The following is an 18,186-nucleotide window of genomic DNA, read 5'->3' on the forward strand; positions in this document are numbered from 1 at the left end:
GTAGATGCAGCTTTTGTATTTTTCGATGGGATGACCTCACCAGTTAGATTTGTGACTATAATGAATTTATAGAGCTTGCAGGAAATTTTATGGTTGTGGTAGCGTAGTCCGCCGTTACTTTTAGGTTGGACTCGCCATTGACCTGAATTAAAGTAAGCAATTCATAAAGGCTAGACACTTTTAGAATGTAATTGAACACCCACATATGTAGTGTATGTAACATGAGCTTTCAACTCTTAAATTAAATAATTGATTTGCACTTTGCTAGATTAAAACATAGCTTTTAATTAAAAATTATTTATCGTGTTCTGAAGAAGTGATTAGTAATTAAATAATTTTAGTACAACCTTTCAATTACTATTAGTTAAATCAAAATTTTGAGTTCTGACAGTTAGTCATTCTGTTTGGCAATTTTATACATGAAGAATAACTTTTAAATGTACAAAGTTTCTGAGATAAAAACATTGTAAAGCCAATTAGCATGTTTCTAGTATGATGTCATAACATAATAGGAATATGACTGCTGAGCAGCCTTATTACAACTTTTGTATTTAACTATACAGCATATAGGTGTAGTAAAATAAGACATTTTACTGAGACCATCTATTGTTTTAGGCAATATACCTTAATTTTGCATGATATGCATATTTAATAATTACTTAACATAGTTCCAATGTAAAGAATTTCTTATACTTATTATTCTTATCAGAATAATTTAAAATATATAAAAGCTCATTAATCAAAAGTATCATACAATACAACAAACAGAAAAATATTTTTCAACAGCCAATGTCAAGATGTCATAGAAGTGTGAGAGTGAATGGTCAATATGGTGCAAAATGGTGGTGGTGATTTTGGCGCAATATTGCAAGGTGCAGGAAGACAAATTTTCAACCAAGGGGGACAGGCGTTACTCAATTATGGGGCACAAGCATTGGGAAACATCATCAATGAGGTCTTCCAAAAGAAAGAAGCAGAACAAAAGCGGTTTTTGCCGAGCATTAAAAATTATAAAGTGGTATGTTTTCTCATTAGTAATACCATGTCTTAAACCTATATGTAATGTAGAAAATCTGAAGTATTCTTTTACTTTTAGTACCATTGGTTTATTTTAATATATAAGTACTAGTTCCAATTACTAGTTTGGAGTAAGAACTATTTCTTTTGACATAGTCTTTATTAGAATATTGTTAACTTATGTGGTTATGAATTATATCTTTATAGCTAATCAGGATTCAGAAATTAAATATGATCTCAGCTTTAATGGAATTCAATGAGCAAATAAATCATAATTATAAAAATTACCATTTACCACCCACATAGTTCATTCACACCTTTTTTTTAGTTCAGTCATCCTTACATCCATTATAATATTTAATTAAATTGAAATAGTAATGCTAGTGAACACCCTGAGTAGGGCTTGGAGCAGATATGTTTCTATGTACATATACTATAAATTATATTTTAAGTTGTACATCTGTGTGAAATAATAAAGGCTGTGAATAACATTTATTCTTTATGGAGATAATTAAATAAAAGCTTTGTAACCATAGCCTTAGTGTTGTATTACCAACTAAATAGTATTTAAGAAGTATAAAATTGCTTTACAAATTATAAATATCACTACTATATGTAAGAAGTAAGGTTCTATTCTGAAAATTAATAATGAAAAATCAGAATCCGGCATACTGTACAGTACTGACTAAAATATTCATTTTCTTAAATCATTACCTAAATATTACAAACAAAATATGAAGTAATATATATGCTATATGCTATTAGCAACAAGGAATTTAGGTGATTTAACTGACCGTTAACTTTATCACAGATGTAGGAAAACGCGTTTGATTAAATTCTAATATAAACAAGAAACGCACAGTGTTTGATCTGGCGGTTTCCTCAGTCGAAGGTCGCGATGTGTCATAGTAATTACTACGGTTTGCGAGCTATGTTTACCCCACCAGAGTCTATTACACTTTAGTGACTCAACTTTACAATTTAGTTTGGAACACGTGGTTCCAAGTACTTGTTATACATACTAAAACTAATTTTGTTAAACATACACATCTTTCACTGCAATAATAGTTGTTTTAACTGAGTATTGCGTTGAATGGTTCATCGCTTATTTTTATTTCCATAACAATTTTAATCTAGATAATATCTAGCATCCAAGCTTTTTCTATATATATAAATAAAACATAGTTACTAACTAAAACTCCTTGTTGCTAGCAAAATGTCTTGTCTAAAGGTTTTAATATCTATGTTCTAAGCTCGGAGATTAATAATATATATATCTAAAAATATAAGATAAGCCTTCGTTTAAACGTAGCTTTACTTTAAAAAAAATTAGAAAATATTTCATATTTATCAGTACAATTGAACTGCTAACGACAAAATTCTCACGGTACGTAATGTCTGCATTTAACACGATACACATAGTTAGTCGCATATACATACATTTAATTTTTTTTTTATTAATTAAAACCAGCATGATTTCTTGCCCCATATATTTTATTGATTATCACAATAGTATCTTATTGACTAGCTTTTTCTTGTCTATATATAATTATAATTACTCGCCCGTATAATTTCAATATACATACTGTATAAAACTCAATTGTTCAAGAACAATAAACATTCCAAAAATGATAAATTTCGAAAAATAATTGTCATTAGAAATGTTAATGAAAGTGTTCCCGCGTTAATACATATAAAAGGATTCTCCCGTGAGTTTGAAGTTCCGAAATAAACTCTGACATTCTGCCAAAATGTAAGAGACCGTGCCTAAGACAAAATTAATAGGAAACTAACTGAATGTTTAACAATTAAATTTATAATCTAATGAAATGATACAGAGAAAAATACTTTGATGCTTGTCATATTGTTCTAATACGCAATTCGCCTCTCCTGATTTTTACTATTTCTACGCATGAAGATCGATTTATATATTACTAGCTGCCCCCGCGAACTTTGTTTCACCTTTAAGTGAATACTTGAGTCTTTTTTTTTCTCTGGAGAAAAACCTCTTTAGACTCCAAGTAATACATATAGATTTAAACTATCAAACGCTCGTGTTACATAATGTTATCGGCGTTTCGAGATCGAAGTGATTACGTTATATATTTTTGTAGAAAAAATATTACACGTAGATTGCGGTAATTATAAAAAATACAACAAAAACAATATATAATGATTGTAAAGCTGGTTTCAGTATAAGCAAAATAGTGTAGGAAGCAAAAAAAACACATCTCAAACTCTTGTCTAGACTACGTCTATTGATTTATGGTTGCATTAGTCGGAACGAGATGTTCTTGTTTCTGAACCATTTATACTAAAACTATACACTGCCTAAAACCTCAAGTACCAGTGTGTGTTATGTAATTTTAGAAACGAATTTCTTTTCAACTTTTTAGTGATGAGACGCAGAACAACCCATGTCTCATTGGGTTAATAAAAACAAGATAATCCAATAATTGTATAGCATTTATTTATAACTAAAGCTGTTGAGCAAACAAATCGTTTAATTTATTAATCAAGCGATTTGTTCGCAATTCTGATGTCTTAGAATATTATTGACGCTACAGCTTATCTTGTCGTCAGATTTCCGCATATTTCTTTGAAAGTTTATACAATAAATAAGCTGTGTAAGCTTTGGATTTTAAGTGTTATATATGTTGCAGCCAATTATCTTAATAAGTAGATTAATCAACAGCCTAGCCTCTAAAGTAAACAGCGCCGTTTAACTAGCGGCCTGATATTCAGCCAGTATATATATATATATATAAACAGCTTCGGTATGTTAGTTATAACCAAGGTCGCCGAATCTTATCTGTCCATTGAATATTCCCAAACTTTAGTCAAAGCTATGAGCAATCCGTTTTATCACTTTTCATCAAATTTTCTTTGTCATGACTATCGTATGTCGTGTCGATGTCGATAACTTAAGTACATTTGACACGCCTATCATTAGGCTGTAGAAAAATATATTTCAGAATTCCAATCGAGGGCTGGGTTTGGGAACTTTTTTGTGGCTATTTCTTTGCCGCTTAGGACAATTCTTCTTGTCCACCGAGCATTGACTCTTTAACACAGAATGATAGAGGATCTGACAATCTGAGATAAATATTTGTTTTTAATTTATATTATTATTATTTATTACTTAAGATATCATGTGGAACATGGTGTAATGGTTGCAGCTCTTTACAAACGTTATGTAATACAAAAATTGGCGATTAAAAGGAGTGGCGGAGAGTTTATTGCCAGTTCTCTCCCGTTCTACGCCCTTGATTTGAAAATTGGCAGTAAATTTAAAATTAGAAGCATTTAATTTTGTTTTCTGGCGAAGTGTACATTGTGTTACCTATATGAATAAATAATTTTTGACTTTGACTTTGAAATGTATTAGTTTAACTGTATCAGATACAGTTAAACAAATTACATTATTATTGTCTGTGTAGTTTTTTCTTACCTCGTGCATCCTAACAAATCGTAATCAACTAATAGTTTCGACGTCGTAAAATTTAATTATTGCGTTAGCTTTTAGCTAATTGGTCCCATATCTAATTATCGCTTTTATTGTACCAACAACAAGTCTTTCATATAGTAAATTAACTCATTTAATTTGAAACACGCCTTAGTTATGACGTGGTATAGGGCTGAATTCTATGGCTTCTTTAAATTAAAAAATTTCTTTTTCCAATAAAATTATGGCTGAACACCAATATATATAGAACCTATATATGTCACGAATATGTGCTTGCAAGCTTACATTTATTGCGTAAAATTTTTAATCGACTATGGTTTATAAAGGTTGATTTACTTATTTTTACTTATAAATAAGTATAAGACAATGGGCGGTCAGCGATAACGCTGACAAGCGATTTTTTCCACCCAACCCTTGTATGGCAAAATGAAAAGAGATACCAACTAAGGGTTTAGTACAAGAAATGTGAAAAAAATACGTGTAACAATACTAACTAAAATCTAATATATTAGATTGTATAGTTAGTATAGTATTTTATTTTATTAAAAAACTTTAACACATTTTTACCGTGCTTTACAGCGTGCGTGGTCATGGCGAAAGTTTATAATAATACATAGCTTCAATCCTTTGAAAAAATGTTTTCTTTAAAGTAATAGTATGATTAAATATGTAAAAGCTAATCTTAGTGTTAATAAGTCATAAATAATATAAGTAGCTTTTATACATTTTAGAGAGCCCTTATACGCCTGGATACATCTTCATAATTTCACCAAAAAACAGTTTTTCACCAAAGCAATTTAATTTTTTTACGTTTTGCAATAATCCCCAAGACTAATTGCCATCGACACGCCCACTGTTTTGCACGAATGAAGTTAATATCCCTATGGATTTTATACCTTTTATCTATAGTAATACTGTATACATTTTCCTATTTAAAAACTTATCAGTAATGTATTTAGTCAGTCACCATTATATTTTAGCGGGGTGCGGATATGTTATAAGCACTCAATCCGTAATTAGAACAGTGATAACTGATAATTATTGTTTTAACAGTGTAATTGTTAAAAAACAATTATTCTTTTGTTACAAGGTCTACTGTTAAGAATTTAAATTGGTTTAAGAATGGAGGTAGAGAACACTTCTGTTCAAATCTATGTCCACGACGCTCGTCATATTAGGACTCATGTTTCTTCCCCAAATATTATTAATTTGACTGACAGTTGGAAGAAATACGTAGAAACAAAGACAAGCAAAGGAGAACAAAAACCTGATAGTACTGGAGACAAATGTGATCGAAAACGATGTGCAGTCCCATGGTTTAAAGGAAAACGAGAAAAAACCGTCAAAATTAAAATAATTCCTGAAGTTAATAAAGTAGTGACGTTTACTGAGAAACATAAAGTGACTTTAACTGATAATGATACAGATAATAAGCAATTTTCTGTGGTTGAAAATAAAGAGAACAATATAAGATTACCCCCATATTATAAAGGAAGTAATATGTTTATGCCGACAGGACAAAAGTTATACTGGGTCTGTTAATTTACACACATTGACTTGAGACAGATATTGTGATGTTTATTTGTATAATCTTAAATCTATCTATAGTAATGAGAAATAATTAGTGGCACTTGAAGAAGAAGAAGAAGAAATCTATCTAAAATCCTTCAAACTAACGCCCAAACCCAATAATCACAATCCATTTTTGACCATCTGAGATAAACATCTTAATCCAAATATTGAAAAAAGTGCCAATATCCTATCTTAATATTGTAACTTACACCAGTTTTTTAAATAATTAAAAAGCTATTTGATGTTTTAAATATAGACATGTGTGCTTTAATATTATTTGTACGGTTTATTTACTTTATTTCGTTTATATTGATTATCAAATATGAGTGTTAAGAGCGAAGCGATTGCATTCAATCCGTCGACAAAAATGGATTGTCTTCGTAGGGTTTGGGTTTTGGGATGCAGATAGGAGATCGATCGACTGTCACGGTCTGATCTCAGATTGATTTCAATCTGACTATGTGATTGTGGATTAATTATTGGGTTCGGTTGTAAAACATCTTGTACTTCGTATCTTTAAGTCTGATTTTTTTAAATGAATAGGGGTGTATATAATGCTACTTTATTTCTACCAGTATCGTTCTACTCATCACTTCACTGCTTTTAGTTCTGCGTTCTAGAAGCAATGCTGTCCTAGTGGCTTCAGAGCGCGACTCTCATCTCTGAGGTCGTGTGTTTGAACCCTGGCTGTGCGCAAATGTACTTTTTTTCTATGTGCGTGTTTAACATGGGCTCGAACGGTGAAGGAAAACATCGTGAGGAAACCGACATGTCTTAGTCCCAAAAAGTTGATAGCGTGTGTTAGGCACATAAGGCTGATCACCTACTTGCCTATTAGATCGAAAAATTATCATGACACTTATGTTCTAAGTATGTATTACAAAGTCAAATCATGTATTTTCTACTTTTTATTCAACTATAAAAAGGTATATTTTGATTTTGGAATTCGAGTTCCAGTTCCACCGAAATGACAAATATGTATCTATTTTAATGCTTTTCTAAATTTTTAAGTAGGACTGAAATACTTCAATAGAGCTTTTAATTTAAAGGTTAAAACAAATGTAACCGTAATTGTTATGTCTTTTGTTAGTTTAACAAATTGACTCCATCACTATCTTGGGCGATTTCCCCCAATCTTCTCCATCAAGTTCATTAAACTCCTCAGCCGACAGACCAAGAGATCGACATCTCTGTCTTTTCCCTGGTGGTCACTATGTTACTATCTTTGTCCATCTGCCATTGTTCATGCGGTGTGGCCCATGCGGTGGTTTTATATGATACATAATATTGACTAATATTTTATAATGAAGATTTATATGTTCGAAAATTATGATAGGAATAGAATTAATATGTGTAATTAATGAAAATATCTTCCAGCTCGGGGAAACACGACCATCATCTTACGGTCCGGCATCGTACCAGGATTTCAAGGAGATCAAATCCAGTTGTCTCGCTGAAGGAAGGCTGTTTGAGGACCCAGAGTTTCCAGCAACTGACCGGAGTCTTTACTACAAGGAGAGGTTGGACCGACCCATCACTTGGTTGAGACCTGGGGTGAGTAATATATAGGTCCACTAGAAAATACAAGTTTAAAAAAAAAAATATTTTACACACTTAAAACCTTAACCTGGGTTATATGTTACCTTATTTACAAATACGCATTTGTTTTAAAGGTGTTTCAAAATTTGCAGGACGAATGTGTAACTTCGTCGTAACTACATCCGAAGTACTTACGACGAAGTATCGCGTTTACACAGTCGTCCTGCCCACATTCCTGCCCACATCCCTGCCCACTTCCCTGCTCACTACGGCTGAATTTAAATGCATTAGTAATTATTAAAGTTATTACAAGTAAATAATTTTATAGGAAATCGTAAATGATCCACAACTCTTCGTGGAGGGGTACAGCCGATTCGACGTGCAACAAGGAGAGCTTGGGGACTGCTGGCTTTTGGCTGCCGTCGCCAATCTCACGCTGTATAGGAAGTGAGTGTATAATAATATAGTAGTACAATATATATATATGTAGTTAGTATAATATGAGACACAAAAATTTGCAATATTTATACATTTCTTAAACATTTAACGAAATATATTATAAGGAAATATGTAATTTAAACGGAAATAAATGTGGCATAATGAAAAAATAATTATTAGGATTTTTTACTGAAAATTATGACGTTGAATGTTTATTGAATAAACGTTTATTGATGACTGTATATATGTCGCAGCCATTTAGCTTAATTAGCCGTTCAACAGCCTAGTCTTTAAAACTAAACAGCGCCGTTTAACTAACGGCCTGAAAGATGTTCAGCCAGTTGATCGAACAGCTAGGCAAATGACTTGCATCGAAGACATTATTTATCTTAAAACCGTTAAATTAAATTTAATTCCACTTTCTGCCACTCGAAATGAAACTCTTATTGAATATGGCGTGGGCAAACCACAACTTTGATGGTGGTTTCCAAAGTTTCATTAAAAACAACAAGTACAATGTTTACTGACAATAATGCATGAATTTGACTCGAGTCATTTAATTTTAAAAGAAATATCTTTTATTAAAAATGTGTAAAAGCTATGTTAATAAAATAGAATATTATAAAAAATCATATTATAGCAAAACTAAGTTCGCGGTGGCTTTTATAAATGTTACACGTAAAATAAATAAATTATTTATTGCATTGCTTTACAAATACAATACATTATTAATAGCCCAGTCATATTAGGGGTTTCACCTCGGAATGAAAGATAATAAGCTGCAAATTGGTATGAACCTTTGTTTTGTCATTCTAAATGTTGTCTCAAAAGTCACAATCGTTATCGTGTCCGCGTCTCAAGATATTCAAGGTCAAAGGTCACAAAAATCGGTTTTTCGCGAATATCTGGCTTCCTATCGGTTAAATGAGATTTGCATTTATTATAAAAGTTGTAGGCTATAAAATTCCCTACAACTTTTGTTTAAACTTTTTTTCATACGACCAACCGTTTTGAAGGTAGAGCGCGAAGTGCACATCGTACAGTCATATACGGCCTAATGCAAGGTCAAGCGTGAGTTATGGTTATCAGTACGTTATAAAGTCAATTATTTACAATAATTATAATTATTAAACAATGCCTATTATTTATGTTCTAACTATTAATTATTTATATTTAATTAAAGTAAGTAACTTGATTATTTATATATAATTATTCATATTTAACTATTTAAGTATAAAATATTATTAATTCTGGATTATATATTTTAGTTTTATTTTAAGTTAAAATGATAGTAAGAGTATATATTTTACACATATTTTTATTTATTATTAAATACGGCATAATATACATTTATCAAAATGTGAGTTCAAATATCAAAAGTATCTTTGTTGATTTTAATTGTAATGAAATTGGAAATGGAAGCTAATTATCTTCTTCTTCTTCGTATTCTTCTTCTTCTTCTTGTCGCTCAAAAATGTTCGATTCATTGTCATCATCCTCATTATCTGTCATGTTCATCTCCAAACCTTCCAGAATATCGGGATCATATGTATTTTCTTCATCGGGATTACTTGGATACAGTGAAGCGTTGAGGCAAGCTTGTCCGTTGCACTGGCCGCAAGCTAAAGAACATTGTAGCCCTGATTTTCTGCATCCACAGCGGGAACCACAACCATTTTTGCAATTGCAAAATATTACGTTTAGTAGTTCGGCTGGTGCTGGAGGTAATAACGTTCGTATGGGCTCCAGGATTTCATTTTCAAGCATCCAGCCCCATTCTTGAGGTTCTAAGTCCTTCCCTAACCACGTTTGAATCTGGTAGTAGACACGTTTTATGTGTTGATGAGCTGCTACACTTGTTGGTGGAAGTGTTGACAGTTGTACAGGTTTATGTCTGTACGATGTGCACTTCGCGCTCTACCTTCAAAACGGTTTGTCGTATGAAAAAAAAGTTTAAACAAAAGTTGTAGGGAATTTTATAGCCTACAACTTTTATAATAAATGCAAATCTCATTTAACCGATAGGAAGCCAGATATTCGCGAAAAACCGATTTTTGTGACCTTTGACCTTGAATATCTTGAGACGCGGACACGATGACGATTGTGACTTTTGAGACAACATTTAGAATGACAAAACAAAGGTTCATACCAATTTGCAGCTTATTATCTTTCATTCCGAGGTTGACCCCTTTTCTTACCTAATATGACTGGGCTATAAAGATGAATAAAAAATAGCGTAACTTTATCCGTCGTATTGTGATGAAAGATTGCACCCATGTGATTTTCTATTCATATTTTTCATTGATTTCGTTTTTATTTTGGTACTATTAAAACGTTTAGATAAAAGTAGAAATGTCTCTACTCATAAAAGATAAAATATTATACAGATTCATAGATAAATCATAATAAATTAAACAACTAAATCACGCTATTATTTATTTTGTTGCAGCCATATTTATACTAATTATTTTTGAAATTTTCAGACTCTTCTTCCAAGTTGTTCCTGATGATCAGAGCTTTGACGAAGAGTACGCTGGCGTATTTCATTTTCGGTTTGTATTTATACATTTTATAGTGAATTGTTAATAATTTTTTAAAAATCATATTTGGAATTCAAGGTCTCAAATTTTATGAAAAGGGGTACCAATTCTTAAAAGGCCTGCGTCACACTCGCGAACTCTCTGGGATTGGGATTTTTAGTTTTTTTTTCTTTATTTCTGAAATATAACTTGATAGAGAGTGTTCGCCCGTTTGAATTTTTTTCGTTTGGTTCAAAAAAAAATGTTTGTTAATTTTTTTCTTTATTTCTGAAATATAACTTGAAAATATATAATTTAAATTTATGCAGCCAAGTTTCCATTTGTAATATGATGATAAATACCATTGTATTTTCTAGCCACAGATGTTCGATGTGATACGTGTGGTTGCAATTACGAAAGGTTTTCGAATTTGTCCCAGACAACCTCAGGTTTTAAAACCGCCTATTGAAAAAATTACAAATATATTATACTGACCTATTTTTTTATTTATTTGCCAATGATATAACTTGTTTTTTTAGAGTCTATGGCCTGGTATTTATACCCACCTATGTTAAATCGAGTGTTACCAGTTTCTTACGAATTATTTAGTTGTCTTTATTAAAACGAAATATTTTTAGTTTTTGGCAGTACGGCCGCTGGGTTGACGTGGTGATAGATGACCGTCTACCGACGTACAGAGGGAAACTGGTCTTCTTACATTCTTCGGAGACCAATGAGTTCTGGAGCGCTTTGCTGGAGAAGGCGTATGCCAAGTAAGTACTTTATAATTAGAATAAATTAAGTTACTAATCATTATTAACTATTAATAGTTCGAGAATTATGTAAACTCTATAGTGTCATATACAGGATGTTCAGTGTGTAGTTTTCATTCACAGGGTGTACAAATATCCTAATAACTAAATAAAAAATATTCAAAAAATCAATCAATTAACTTTTGGAAATTAAAAACAAACGACATAACAAACAACAATTTAAAGGCCGGCAACACAGCCCACTGCCATTGATGCCTGACCACTAAACATCAGACGAGTCTTCTCCGAATTAATGGGGACCGGGACCCATTCGGATAATCAAATATTCGGATAATCGGATTTAAAAAAAACTGCCATTGGAGAGAATAAAAGCTACGTCTTGATATTGCACTATTTTTTTATTGAATTAAATGAAAGAAACATGAAATTTTCACATGTTTTAAATATAAATAAAATGTACTTATGTACAAGTTTAGAAATAAAAATCATTGTTTTTTAAACATCTCCGTCAATGTAAGCTGTTTTGCGGACTTTTTTGTGATTCGGATAATCGGCGATTAGGATAGTCGGAGTTCGGATAATTGGAGTTCTACTGTATATGAACATTAAAGGCATATTTCCTGTGTTTATTTTTACGCAAATAGTTTTTTCTATTAGTAGTGTCTAAATGTTAATTTAACATAGGCTCCATGGATCGTATGAGGCCCTCAAAGGCGGCTCCACGTGCGAAGCTATGGAGGACTTCACCGGTGGAGTCACGGAGATGTATGAGATGAATGATCCGCCACCGAATCTCTATACTATATTATTGAAGGCCTATGAACGGAATTCCCTTATGGGGTGCAGTATTGAGGTAGGTCCACGCTTTATGTAGTTGGCATAATCACTACATAGTATAAAACCAAGTCGCTTTCTCTGTCCCTATGTCCCTTTGTATGCTTAAATCTTTGAAACTACGCAACGGATTTTGATGCGGTTTTTTTAATAGATAGAATGATTCAAGAGGAAGGTTTATATGTAACATCCATTAAATAGTGGAGAAGTACTGTTATTTTTGAGGTTTCTAATGTGATGTCGTAAATAATTACATTTTTTCCGCTTACATTGCAAACGCAGGCTGAACCCTACGAGTTTTATCAAAATAATGTACTAAGTATTGTACACATTGAAATGGTCTACAGAAAAGTCCGTGATGGTATATGTCTATCTCTTATGGATAACCCACATTTTTATATACAATGTTCACAGTTTTTCTGTAGTGTATTTAGTATCAGCACCCGTGCGAAGCCGGGGCGGGTCACTAGTATTCTTTAAATCAGTGTTTCCCCACCTTTTTTGTACCGTTCTCCACAATAGCCTTTCCAAAATTCTTATGCCCCAATGTAACACACATAATTTTCGATGGTAAAAAATTAACTAGTTCCAGTAAGAAACTCAACTTAGTGTTCAGTATAAACAAATCTAATACGATAGCTAGGCAATTCTTTTAAATAAATTATTCATTATTTTCAGCCGGATCCGAATGTCCTGGAAGCGGAAACGCCAGTCGGTCTTATCCGGGGTCACGCGTACTCTGTGACCCGGGTGAAATATGTGGATATAGAGACCCCGGGGAGGTCTGGAAAGATTCCTTTGTTGCGTCTGCGCAACCCGTGGGGAAATGAGGCAGAATGGAACGGGCCATGGAGTGATAAGTGAGTTTTATTTTTGCCTCACATATCTCTAGAGCTATCTATAAACGCTATTCAAAAAAATAATAATATCATAAAAAAATTAATAATATAATTTATAAATTTATCTTACATAAGAAAATAACATTATAGACCCTATTACACATTGCAATAAATGGAAGTGGAAATGTACATGTCGTAGTGAAGTAGTTAAATCATAGAGTTAATTGAATATCTAGACAGTTAATTAAAGATCGATATTCAATTATGTTGCTAAAGTTTCATCAGATAAGTGACTGAACGAAATGGTTAACGAGTTTACAGGCAACAAGACTAATCAACCTGTTTATAGATTCAATTAACTCTCTGATTTAACTACTTTACTGCGACAGACACACAATTTGATGCACTGGAACCACTGGACAAAGATTATAGCTTGGTGTGGCCATATGATATAAAAGAGAGGTAGGCTAGAGATGTGGCCTGATGAAATTAATAAGTAAAGGGTATAAATGGAATGATGTTGTGGAGGCCTTTGTTCGTGCAGAGGTCACAAAGGGTTGACTAGGATTAAATTGTATTATTTTATGTCATATTTTAAATGAAATTTTATGTACAAATTTGTAATTGTTTTAAGGGATTTTTTAATAATTTATTTTTATGTTTGATATGATTTTTGAGTCGCCCATAGAAAGGGAGCCCCCACCGTCTGTATGAATACCATATGTTTTTTAAATATGTTTTGATATAATTAATATAGAGTTGCTAGCTATATTGTTAGTTATGGATAGATAGATTTAGGAATATAAGTTTAATTTTCTAATGTTTTTATCTAGAATAGTTGGTGTGGGATTTTGGATTTCTATCATATTAGTAATTACTGTTAAGATAAAAAAATGTAGTGATAAATAAATAATTTTTACTATGAATTTTCAGGTCACCAGAATGGCGTTTTATACCCGAATCGGAGAAGGAGGAGTTGGGCTTAACGTTTGACGATGATGGTGAATTCTGGATGGCTTTCAAGGACTTCAGTCAGCACTTTGACCGGTGAGACATTTATCATATTATTAAACCATATTTTAGATTTGTATTGTATAAAAGAAATTGTGTTTCAGTCTGGAAATATGCAACTTGAATCCTGATTCTCTGGACCCGGCTGAGTGCCCCGAAGGCTGTACCAAGAAATGGGAAATGTCCGTCTTCGAGGGGGAGTGGGTTCGAGGTATGATTTTTTGACGTGAAACTTCTTTAAAAAAATTTCATAAAATATTTACGAATGAAACGTCACGAAGATGTGCAGCGTTTTTGTCGGAGAAGAGGGAGAGAGCGATTGAGACATATTGAGAGAGAGTGAGAAAAGGAGATTGAGAAAAATACACGCTATTAGCTGATGTATTCGTTTAGTAGTTACATAGAGAACTTTACAGACAGTAGAACTTTAAATGACAATTCTTTCGCATAACGTCTTGTGCAAATTTTTATTTATTTATATTGTCCACATATAGAACGACCTTTAATTAACTGTCTAGAGATTCAATTAACTCTCAGATTTAACAACTTTACTACTATATGAATATAGATATGCAAATACATGGATTGATCATATACTGATACATGATCATTTATTTATTTATATCTTCCAAAAACACTGCGTATGCCTTAAAAAATACAAAAAATTTAACACACATACACATCAATTATATTAAAACATAATATGTAATCTATCAAAGGAAAAAATTAAAACAAACAAACACTAAATAAATATTGGGGCTTTTACCTTAGTAATAGTATTACTTTGTACGGACGCACTTTTTTTAATTATATTATTACAAAAAAAATTAAATTAGGTCAATATACGTTTTTTTCGGATATAATTATATTATGTTTGTATTTTGTAAAAATGTATATATTTTTTATATAGTTGTCGCGGATATACAGTTCCTGGAATTGATATATACACAAAATCAATATAACAGTAAACCTAATTGTTCCTCTTATTCCAGGTGTAACAGCCGGTGGTTGCAGGAATTATCTGGAGTCGTTTTGGAAGAACCCACAATATACGGTTACTCTGAAGGACCCTGATGAGGATGATGAAGAAAATAAGTGTACTGTAAGTGTAGAAGCATTCCTACCTGTATGGGGCTTGGGGTATGATTATAAACCGTTTTCTTAACTCAGATTTTTCATTCCGTAGAATTCTGACATTTTATAAATGTTGCTAGTAAAAAAGTTATCAATCGAAAAATGGACAAATTTGACCCATTTGAGGCTAATAAAAAATAAAATGCTACGCATTTCTATGCTTTATTACAAAAGGGCTAAATATTTACTTACTCAGGTAACCTAATACAAAAATAAATATTTCAATATTACGAAAAATATATCAAATTAACTTTAATTACTTTGTTTTATTCTTTGGCTGGTTTAGTCAAACTTTTTACAAAATAAAATGTTATCTTAACTTGTGCATTTTTTACTGTTTGTGATGAAAATGGAAAATTATCACCCGCCGTAAAACCATTTTTAATGTGGAGCGACGCACTTAATAAAATGGTTACATTCTCTAACGAATAAGTTTGTATTGAAATTGAAAATGTGGCCGGCCATGTATTCTCCCGACTTGTCAAAAAAAGGTAGCTGTCAGAATTCTACGGAAAAAAAATCGTTGAGTATAGGCAACACCGAAGCGCGAATATTTGTTGATTGTATTCCGGAAGACACATATTTGTTATCTCATACCGAACTAAATCAGCGAGAATAGAAACTAAAATTTACTCTCTGTTTTTCTTTCTCTTCTCTGTTTTAAAAAGATTTGGATGAACCAAAGGAAAATTGTAAAAAATACATTTCTTTTTGTGAAATTTTTCTATTAACATGAATGAAATTCCAGATAATCGTAGCGCTCATGCAAAAGAACCGTCGGTCCCAACGGCACCAGGGACTCGAGTGCCTCACCATCGGATTCGCGGTCTACCGTCTCCCGGACTACGGACATGTGCCCAAGCCCCTCGATATCAACTTCTTCAAATATAACGCATCTGTTGGACGCTCGCAGGCGTTTATCAATCTGCGTGAAGTTAGCGCTAGGTGAGACAAGCGGATACTCGTGAAATATGAAAGAGTGAAGTTTTTTTTTTTAATTATTTTCCCTCTACTCCCCTGCCATAGTGTGCAGTGTGAAGTTAGGGATATGTAATAATGTAATATCGAATTAATGTGATGTGGTTTTATTTTTAAAAAGGGAATATTTAATATATAATGACACTGACAGTAGGAATGTGTACGCACTCCGACTCCTGATTGGTCGTTACGACAAAGGTTTTTGTTTTTCAAAAAAATATAAAATTTTTTGTTATGACACTCAATACATTACGTAATAGTGCCTATTGGAGAATTTATTTTCGAAATGTTATTCCTATTTATCCATATGATAAGATCACACATCTACAATTCTTTCGCACATCACTACACCTATGGATAAGACCTGTAAGTGCGAGCGAGACAGATAGATGTGATTTACGAACCGAAGACTCGGTTCATAATGCGTTGACTTTAGCTTGCTAGAGACGTTGGTGGGTCAAAGAATATCGCTATTTTGGTTGGTAAATGGTTAAAAATGTTAGGATTATATTTTCATATTAAAACTATGGTAGAGTCAAAGAGAAAAAATTTTTTTTAATGATACAATTTAAAAAGTACTACCTACACAGTCCAATAAAAATAAACTTGTCATTTTTTTTCAGATTTAAGTTGGAACAGGGCCGTTACGTCATAGTCCCGTCCACCTTCGAACCGAACGAAGAGGGAGAATTCCTTCTTCGAGTCTTCTCTGAGAAGGACAACAATATGGCGTAAGTGAAAATATTTCAGATATTAGAGAATTCATCTGGATTTGTTTCTCATTTTTATGATAAAAATATATAAAAAGTGCATATATTATATTACAGATAAAAATTATTTATAATAAAAAGTCCTGGCGAGAACTTAACTGTCGTATGTCAAAAATATTGGAGATGTATATTTTTATTACTCTTAAGTAGCACATTAAATTTTTTTTTATATACTTTATTTAAATATTTTAAAATATATTTTCAGTGAGAATGACGAAGACGTTGGCATGGGAGACGTTGATGATAGGGTAAGTTTTTAATATTATAATGTTATAAAGTCAAGTTGCAGGGGGTAACCTCTGGAACTACTGAACCGATTTTGAAAATTTTGCCATATTTAAAAAAAAAGTGCGTGCGTACAAAGTACACATGTTAGAAGTGAAACTTCTTTGTAAATTAATTCTTAGTAATGTAAAAAACCCCAATAGATGATCATGTATCAGTATATGATTACTTCATGTATTTGTATATATATTATGCGACAAAATTTCTATATAAGTTCTAATATGTAACTTCTAAACTAATACATTAACCAATACTGTGTATTTTTTCTCAATCTCCCTCTTTCACTCTCTTTTTAATCGCTCTCTCCCTTTTTCGACAAAAACGCTGCACATCTTCGTGACGCGACTTCTCTTCCAATCTACGCCCTTGATTTGAGAACTGGCAGTAAATGTAAAATTAGAAGCATTTAATATCATATTTCTTTTTTGACGTTCATAAGTGTACATTGTGTTACATGAATAAATGATTTTTGTTTGTTTAATTGTTTGTTTGTGTGGAAGAAAAGCTAAACCAACCAAAGCCGAGTGTTTTTGACAGTTTAGGTTATTTGTCGTTAAATCGAGAAACTTGGAGTTTGCACTGTATAAATACAAAAATAAGAATTAATTCTCAAAAAAACTTATTTATTTTTGGAGGTTGACATTAAAAAATGTCTTTCTAGGTGAAAGACGTCCTTCCATCTCAACCGGAGCCAGCTGATCCTGTGAGGCAGTTCTTTGACCGTCTCGCTGGAGAAGACGGAGAAGTAGACTGGCAGGAGCTGAAGGAGATCCTGGATTACGCCATGAGAGAGGGTGAGTAACATATATAGTTAAAGAGTAAGAAAATAGAGTTTATTTATTAACACTTTCTTACATTACATAAAAGGAAAATATTAAACATAATTTAATGACAAGCAACTGGCGGCCTTATCGCTTTAGAGCGATTTCTTCCAGACAACCACTGTTAGTAAAGGAAAAAACCACTATGAGTATATTAGATAAGGTAGGCAAGAAGTGCAAAAATAAAAAA

The 18,186-nt window shown here is 32.3% G+C and overlaps 1 protein-coding gene across 8 annotated transcripts in view; it reads left to right on the forward strand.

The window, feature by feature from the left end:
* The window catches only part of LOC111004015 (calpain-B), a 34,812-nt gene that overhangs the window by 10,619 nt on the left and 6,007 nt on the right, over positions 1-18,186 (forward strand). For 4 of the 8 annotated variants that reach the window (XM_045629407.1, XM_045629403.1, XM_045629409.1 and 1 more), the window contains exons 2-15: positions 787-1,018; positions 7,433-7,609; positions 7,923-8,041; positions 10,516-10,584; positions 11,190-11,324; positions 12,009-12,177; positions 12,837-13,018; positions 13,931-14,044; positions 14,113-14,219; positions 15,001-15,110; positions 15,891-16,087; positions 16,744-16,851; positions 17,096-17,138; positions 17,837-17,969. In XM_045629407.1, coding sequence (XP_045485363.1) covers positions 821-1,018; positions 7,433-7,609; positions 7,923-8,041; positions 10,516-10,584; positions 11,190-11,324; positions 12,009-12,177; positions 12,837-13,018; positions 13,931-14,044; positions 14,113-14,219; positions 15,001-15,110; positions 15,891-16,087; positions 16,744-16,851; positions 17,096-17,138; positions 17,837-17,969 — 1,861 coding nt within the window. In that variant the 5' untranslated portion in view covers positions 787-820. Of the gene's footprint in view, positions 1-21; positions 153-786; positions 1,019-7,432; positions 7,610-7,922; positions 8,042-10,515; positions 10,585-11,189; positions 11,325-12,008; positions 12,178-12,836; positions 13,019-13,930; positions 14,045-14,112; positions 14,220-15,000; positions 15,111-15,890; positions 16,088-16,743; positions 16,852-17,095; positions 17,139-17,836; positions 17,970-18,186 lie in introns of those variants that run through there. The other 4 variants (XM_045629402.1, XM_045629401.1, XM_045629408.1 and 1 more) reach the window with 2 other exon arrangements.

The sequence above is a fragment of the Pieris rapae genome, chromosome 9, assembly GCF_905147795.1.
Source record: "Pieris rapae chromosome 9, ilPieRapa1.1, whole genome shotgun sequence".
Classification (NCBI taxonomy): domain Eukaryota; kingdom Metazoa; phylum Arthropoda; class Insecta; order Lepidoptera; family Pieridae; genus Pieris; species Pieris rapae.